General features: G+C 41.2%; 1 protein-coding gene across 1 annotated transcript in view; it reads right to left on the bottom strand.

The window, feature by feature from the left end:
* Nucleotides 1-7,067: 7,067 nt before the first annotated feature.
* The window catches only part of LOC128664315 (uncharacterized), an 88,441-nt gene continuing 86,841 nt past the window's right edge, over nt 7,068-8,667 (bottom strand). The window contains exon 7 of the mRNA XM_053719155.1: nt 7,068-7,239. Within this exon, the coding sequence (XP_053575130.1) occupies nt 7,068-7,239 (172 nt within the window). The remainder of the gene's footprint in view (nt 7,240-8,667) is intronic.

Genomic DNA, 8,667 nt, shown 5'->3' with positions numbered 1-8,667 from the left:
GTATTTAGATTTTATATAAGATCAGGCCAAACCAGAAACAGTGCTTTCATATACAATTAAAATAAATATTGTAAAACACAAAACTTGTCAAATATTAAAAGTGACAATATAGGGGTTAAACAATAAGGCCAACAAGATGGTTAATTAGTGGTGAGGATGGATTCGGATTACAATAGGTAATCTTAAACATGTAGTAATCCCCTTCCACATTAAGCAATGGGTTTATTTCAGAAGCACTTTACTGTACACTTAAGAGTATGAATGGGATATTGTATCTGTCAGTTTTGTGTGACTGCTCAGCTTCTATTTAGAAAACATAGTTAACACATGAATAGGCCTTTTTGTGAACTTTTCTGTTAAAAAAAGTGTTCACAACTGCGGCTTTTAACAAACCATCTATTTTGTATTGTGCTCAGTCGAGAAACTCAACAATCAATTTGAGAGGAAAATCCATTTCAGGAACAAAATGCCGATAGATTGTACTTGATCCCTGTGTTAAACAAATTGATACTTAAAGTCAGCTTAGCAATGACAATCTACTTCTGCTCCAGAGCTGAACATGGCAAGTGATCGGTGATTATGCACATATGCCTCTTGTCATTCACTTACATGATCTGTTCAGCTAGCTCCCAGTAGTGTATTACCACCCTAGAGCTGATTTTAGCTATGTGTTTAAGCCTAATGCTTAGCAATATGCAAACAATATTGCAACAATAATTTAAATTATGTTTACCTGATAATTTTCTTTTCTTCAGAAGAAAAGAGTCCACAGCTGCATTCATTACTTTTGGGAAATAAGAACCTGATCACCAGGAGGAGGCAAAGACACACCAGCCAAAGGCTTAAATATTCCTCCCACTTCCCTCATCCCCAGTCATTTTGCTGAGGAGCAAGGAACAGTAGAAGAAATATCAGGGTGTCAGAAGAATAAAGAATAAGACGCCCCACATAAAAGAAGGGTGGGGAGCTGTGGACTCTTTCCATCTGAAGAAAAGAAAATGATCATGTAAGCATAATTTAAGTTTTTCTTCATAAATGGAAAGAGTCCACAGCTGCATCCAATACTTTTGGGAAAACCATACCCAAGCTATAGAGGACAATGAATGCCAAAACGGGAGGGTACAATAGGCGGCCTATTCTGAGGGCACCAAACCAGAAAAACACCACCCATCTCAACCCCGCTTCGTCAGAGCTGGGCAGAAAAATTAGAGTGAAAAAAGGACCCCAAGGACACAGACTCACAGACAGTCCGAAAGCCCAACCAGAGATCTCAAGCAGACTCACTGAACTAACACTCCTCCAAAAGGACCGTCGCCCCGTAGGCAGTCCCACACTCCTTGTACTAGTACAAACACCCAAATCCCCCCCCAAAAAAAAGAGGATAAGGGGAGCCAACAGGATACCCAAAAGGTATAAATATCCTCTAAAGGAACAATCTCCTGTAAACAAAGAAGAGATGCCAATACCCCGGAACCCTTAAGGATCCCGAGAACTAAAGTAAATGATGCCCAGCCCAGGAAGAACCACAAGGAAACACTAGGCAACAGCAAGGAGAGGAAACATCTCCTAAACATTGTACAGAAGCATCGAAAAGGACAGCTGAAAACCAAGTCCTCGACAGCAGAACTCTGAGTAATTAAGATACGGTAGGAAACCCGAGAAAAAATGCCTGAGTCCAGAAACTCACCGTCCTCTGTAAAAAATCTGAGACGTCCAAAAGAGAAAACTGCCAAAAAGGCAAATACCAAATTGCCCACCCTCCCAGACAGAGGGCACACACCAGGCAATCCAAGGCGCCAAACTATCCAAAAGTCCACTGGCCTCCTAAAGACCTGCGGACAAACAACAGATTTCAGATCGTTCCCCCAGCCAGACTAGCCCTAGCAACAGCAGATCTGAAGTAGGGGAACAAGGTAACCTGAGACTGACCCTCAAAAGGCGGAAGAGTAGACACAGCTACTTCAATCTAGAGACACTCGAGAAGGCACAAGATCCAAAGAAAACTTGTGAGCCAACCAACTAAAGTCTCAATGTAGGGCCAAAAGCCCAGTTAGGAAAGACAACTGAAGAAGTCGACCAATGTACGAACTGAAGAAAAACATCCGGTTCAACCTCCCAAACACCGGAGAGCTCCCACAAAGGACTACACCTCTGAAATGAGAGGAATTTCATGGAAGAAACCGGGAGAAACAAGGTTGCTCCACTGGTGATTACGTAAGAGTCCCTCTTTAAAAAACAACAACTGGGCCAGCGCGCCTATCAGGCACCAGAAATAAAACTGTGCAACTGCAACCGTCCCGCTGTTAGGCAGGAATTGCCACAGACAAGGGACAAGAGGTGTGTGTAGCAACATCCACTGCACACGGTATTGGCAGATATCAGACAGGAGACAAAATAAAGATGCAGAGGCTCAAAAAAGGTAGAGATAAATCGTCTGTATTCTCTGTATTCAAACCAGGCAAATAGAGTTACAAACAGGCAATGAGGCAGGTCAAACGCGTTTCATATGTTATACTTCATCAGTGACCACCATGAACTATTGCCCATAATACAGCGCAATTTAAAGAGGCAGAGAAAACACACCCTCTTATATTTAACCAATCAAATTCTAAAAAGCACTGTTATATGTCAATAGTAGGTTATGTGCTAGGAGACTGCTATTTAAAGTGACACTCTTAAACTTAATGAATACAACAAACCACTTTCTATAATCGAATTATTAACATATTTAAATTCATGACATATCAGGATGTATATATACTGAAAATGAATCATATTCTCAATATCATAAAAAAAACCTTATTTATGTAAAAAAGAAAAAAAGGAAAAAACAATAATTTTTGTTTTAAATTAAACTAAAATGTACCAAAGGGACAAGAGGTGGCTGACCCCAGGGAACCGCATCTACCACACCAGACAAGCCCCAAGAACCCCAGCTCTTAGAAAGGCTGGCCAAAAGAAACAACCAGAAAAAGGATGAAGTCCAAGTAACCCGGAACACTGGAACTCCCAGGCCAGTCCTAGGATCTTACAACCGGTAACGTTCCACAGCAGGGTCCAAAGGAAGAAGCAGATAACAACTCCTCAACAACCGGAAGAATCAGGATAAGCAACCTGGGTCCCACAAAAGTTTAAACTAAACGATCTTCCAGGAACAGGAATCCCTCGTATGTGAATCCGACAGACCCCCCAGGAACAAGAGCAAAAAGCTCTGCAAGTCCCAATCAAAGGGAAGAGGCCCCCCTCACAGAGGACCAATGCTCTAAAAGTAGCAAAGGACTCCCAAGGACGTATAAAGATGCTAGAGTAAACAGGTGAACAAGCGACATGAACACGAATGTGCTTGAACAATGTGGATAATCCCCCTTTCAGGGAATCAAGCGCCACATCGTAAAACTACCCAAAGGAAGGAAGATTGAGCTCGCCTCACCGTGGATTGAAACTATAACCCGTAGGGTTACCACAATGCCGAGCACCTTCAGAGTATAGCATTCTGATCTAGCCTTCTAGCTAGTCACGAACCCCAGAAATAAGCGGACAGTGATGACAAGCCACCCACAGAACAACTGCAGGACTCTACACTTCACAGGGAGAAACCAGAGGGCAGAAACACATGGTTGTGGGTGCCACTTGAGTAGCAATCTCTAAACCGCATAAGGAAGGTCATTAGGACCTCTAGAACCTAGACAGAAATAGATCATTTCCAACACCAGGAAGATCCCCGAAACGGAGTCGCAAGACTACACTGTCAGATGTCCTTAAGAGGAACAAAACAACTCCTGAAGGGAATCCAGATCCCCGAAGGTGACCTGTCCCCAAGGAGAAACAGATATAGTCCAAAAAAGGTCACAAAAACAGAGACCCCCAATGGAACAAATCCTAGAAGGACAAATCCCAAAGCCTCCAAAAGGCAAAAACCACCCTGACCAGCGGAAGGCACTAGGGCTTTCTATCCTTCACACCACATGGAAGGAATACTTCAGCTCCCAAAAAGCGGGAACAACTGAGAGTGACGCAGCAATTTCACTGACCCAGTCACCCGAGAGATGGCTATAAAAAGACTGAAACACTCCCAAGAACCACTTGGACTCAAGAGTCCTGGTAAATGCTTAACTAGAAGCAAAATAATACAAAAATTATTGTGAGAAATCGGCGCCCCCACCAGACCAGCAAGGCCGATAAACGCCACGTGTCTGAAAAAGTCGCGTGACAGAAGAACTGAATCCAAGCAGGGCCAGCCCGCAACAGGGTTACAATTGCCAAGCAGATTAATTCTACTCTCAGAGAGAGGAAGAAAATAACACTCAAACAACTTCCTTAGAAGCAAAACAACGAGCATCGATCCCAGAAAAAAGTTCCCACAAGAACTATTATAAGAAAAACAAAAATCATCCTACCGGATAAAAATAAAACAACAGGCAACCCAAAGGTTAATGCCGAAAAAATGAACAGAAAGCCCGCAGGACCAAAAAGCTGAAAACAATCTGCAACACACTAGCACTGTGTTGACTCTAGTGGGGCACAAAGGAACCCAAAAGGGTAAAAAATTTAAAAAAAGGGAAGGGTCATTCCCAAAATCTAAATCTAAATAAATATATATATATATATATATATATTATTTTTTGAATGTAAAAGATAATTAAAAAATATTCTAAAATAAAATATTACAAAAAATTAAATAAATATCTGTAAAATAATATTTACAAAAAAAAGGAATAATAAACAAAAAAGTCCAAAAAAACACAAAAGTATAATAATCAAGACAACCACACTTTTCTTCAATAATTATAAAAGTCAATCTCTGTATGATGGTAATCCCAAAAGGAAGCAGATGATCTGTAAATCACACCCAATGTTGGAGTCTGCTGCTTTGCCAGTTAAACAGGATCTGGATACAAATATTCTCTGTGAAATAAATCACAAAAACAAAGGCGCCTCCTAGTGTGATATAGTATGAGCAAACAGGTAATGTAGTAGTTGAAATGGTACTCACAAATGAAGCAGCACAGTTGTGCTAAATCAGGCAGACTGGGATCTCACAGTGTCCCAGCTCACTGTTACTGCCAGATTGCTGGTAACTCCTTTGTCCAACAGGACCGAAATAAGCTCAGACTCTCAGGATGAAGTAATAAAACCACAATTTAATGGCAAATATAAAAATCAAAGTGTCTACAATATAACACTTGATATTTAAAACAAGGACCAGCCTAACAGAAAACCTGTTCTTCAACAAACTGGGAAGGATCTCAATAACAAGACTTAGAGGAGATCACGCCATCCCCCCCATGTCTAACAAGGTTGTGTCATTCGAAGAAAGAGCTGAGTCCCATAGCCAAGAAGGATAGGGTCCCCCAGCAACTCGAAAACGTGTCTGAGTAAGACACTAAGGCGAGCCGGCCTGTAACGAAAATCACAGCACTCTGGAAAAATTACTCCCGCAGGGAGCTGCATATGTCCTCCCAAGGCAGAGAGACATGGGACAATCGTGCACGAACACAATCGTGAATAAACATCCGGACTTTGTAGGCAAGCCAGCGCCAAAAGTATGTAGAAGCGAAATCGTGCCACCACCTCCAGGGGAAACATACTCCCTTCCGAGGAGGGAAAGACATAACCTGGGTTACTCGCATGTGTAGTACTCGAAGGGAGCAGTAGGGAACTCGCCTCCCAGAGGACAGGGCCCCCCGAGGCGGAAGGCTCAGCATTCCCTTGAATCCCCGAGCCCGAGGAACAAGGCGCTCTAGGACGGCCTGAGGAACATAACTGATGGACCTGGGTCCAAGAGTCCGATTCACACTCGTCACAGGACGAAGAATCTAAACCAGAAAGTTGAACAGATTCAAAATCAGTATCCTCCATAGCTGGATACCCAAAAGTGGACTATACAAACAAATTAAATGGCACCTGACACCCACAATGGCTGGGGCACTCACCACCTCCTGAGAACCAGACAGCAGCGGACTAATTACTCAGACACCACACAAACAGGAATGCGGAAATGGGAGCCCCAGATGTAAAACACCCGGTCACAAGGTGAACCGTACAGTCCAAAAAAAGCACGCCCAACCGTAAGGTTGCGTCACTTTGAAAGGCATATATGTTCCAAGCGAAGACCCAGAAAAACATTACACATAAGCAGGTTGAATCACATAACAAAAACATGATTAAACCCCCCCCCCTGTTCAATAATCCCCCTCAGGAGATATTAACCTTGATTCCAAGATACTAAAGGAGTCCCACTGAGACCCTGAATTATACCTGTAAGTTCACCAGCAAATGCGTTACTGTGCAATCATAAAAGGTAAATGAAACGATCTTACCGGAATCTACACCGTGGAACAGGAACACGGCCCTTCAAGTGTGATGAATAGTAGCATCGCCTCCGCCATGGACTTGAGAGAAGACAGCAGGTAGCGAAGCGAGATTCGGCAAGTGCTAAAGGAGCTGTTGATATTAGTCGGGATGGTGTTGCAGAGAGAACTCCCACTGCATCTCCGGACTCCAACATTCGCCCAGGCCCTCACTGAGAGACTGACAGGACTACTAACAATTCCCGTCCCATTGCAAAGAGTAGTGCCCTCCATAAGAGACACACTTTATTTTAAAATAAAATAAAAGTACTTTTTAAAAAAAGAAAACTTCTGACGCTTCACTGCCAACCTCCAGGGAGGAAAGGCATGGAATGACTTGGGGATGAGGGAGTGGGAGGAGTATTTAAGCCTTTGGCTGGGGTGTCTTTGCCTCCTCCTGGTGGCCAGGTTCTTATTTCCCACAAGTAATGAATGCAGCTGTGGACTCTTTCCATTTATGAAGAAAATAACGCTATAACACATTAGAGACTGTAATAATGCTATTTCATTTCACTTCAATAAATATAGTTAGTGATGCATTTTTGTGGTTCATTACATCATAGCTGTATTTACAGATCACCAGCATAAAGCACAGTATATACCTGTCATCATGTGTCTGATAAATACATCACTTTTGTTATATTCCTATTAATTACCCAATTTGACATTTAGGTTCCCTATAATATATGGTCTGTATAATGCAAAGTTAAACCTAACTTACACTAGTTCCTTCAGTGTATTGTTCTTTTCCAAACTCATCAACATTTGTTTGATGCTATTTCCCCCAATTCCATTGAAATATAGATACAAATGTTGCAGGGTCGTGTTGTGTTCCAAAGCTTCCAATAGGGCTTCTACTCCAGATGTCCCCAACGTATTGTTCCCCAATCTGTAGGAAACAGAGATTCATTTTACTCAAATGCTGTTGGATTAGAAATGTTATAAAAATATCCACAACAGTCAAAACAAAATAATGTATTTGAAATGATCACTGCTGTCAACTAAAGTGTAACCCCACTACCTGAAGTATTGTTCCAAAAGACCTTACTTATAATGGAACACACAAAATGCTGGTTTATTGTGTAGTGCATACACTTAAATGGACATTCTGGTAAACATTTAAATGCAAATAGATGAATTCCAATTTGAATAGAAACACATTTGCAATATACATATGTTGGTAAAAATGCTTCTAGTAAAAGTTCTCACTGTTTTAGTGTTAACATTTTTCTCTGCACGTGAAGCATAGATATATATTCTCATATATATATATACAGTATATATATATATATAAATATATTATTTATATATATATATATAGAGAGAGAAAGAGAGAGAGATAGAGAGAGAGAGAAAGGTGCACTCTCACAAACAGGTTTCCTGGTGCCAGGGTGCTGAATGCAGGTTAGGATATAGGAGATAGAAGACAGCACTCACTGGTCTTGAATATAGCAAAAAACTGCTTTTATTTATGTCATGTTTCAGCTTGACAGCTCCCCTTCATCAGACAATATATATATAGACACACTGTATAGTAGACCAGGCACTCTTGCTTTATTCGAATAAATTCTTTATTATCCGGTATTCCCAACGTTTCGGTCCTCACATTGGAACTTTGTCAAGGGTACAAATCTGTCAAAACAGTACACAGGTAATCACATGAAGTTCTACTTACATATTTACGTCACACATGGAAACACAGAACAAATCATCAAACAGGAAGTGATGTCATACCTGATCCGGGTCCGGCTATCACATACTACCCCTTCATTAACCAAAGACTTTAAGGCTCCCAGGCCAAACAACAAGCCAATCAGAGCAGCAAGGCATAACTATCGCCCTGACAACCAGCAAGCAGAAAAAAGTGAACCCTACCTGCAGCAAAATAAAAATATACTTGCAACTAAAAAAATTAAAAAATGAAAACATTATTTTTACCAAAAGATGTATCTAGAGCCGGATCAGAGAGTGACAGACACTTACGGAGGAAAAATCCATTACAAAAGTCTAAACCTTAACATAATATAAATGGAAGTGGCACAAGCATTGAAAAAATTATTTACTCAGTATTATGCTCCTAAGCATACATATTTAATCTCACTTCAAATACAGCAAAATGTAGTGTAACAGTGGATCTCTTTCTCTCAGAGAGAAAACATGATAATTTTACTTGTTTATTTAACCCCCACGGGGCCATTGTTTGTAGGCGATATATCCACTCCACCTCCCTACAGAGTAACTGTTTTTTAGTGTCGCCCCATCTTGGATGGCATTTAATCTGATCTATGGGCATACACCTCAGGTCAGCCACACCATG

This window comes from Bombina bombina, chromosome 6 (genome assembly GCF_027579735.1).
Source record: "Bombina bombina isolate aBomBom1 chromosome 6, aBomBom1.pri, whole genome shotgun sequence".
Taxonomy (NCBI): Eukaryota; Metazoa; Chordata; class Amphibia; order Anura; family Bombinatoridae; genus Bombina; species Bombina bombina.
Note: the sequence above shows the minus strand (reverse complement) of the source record. Positions and strands in the feature narration are given on the sequence as shown.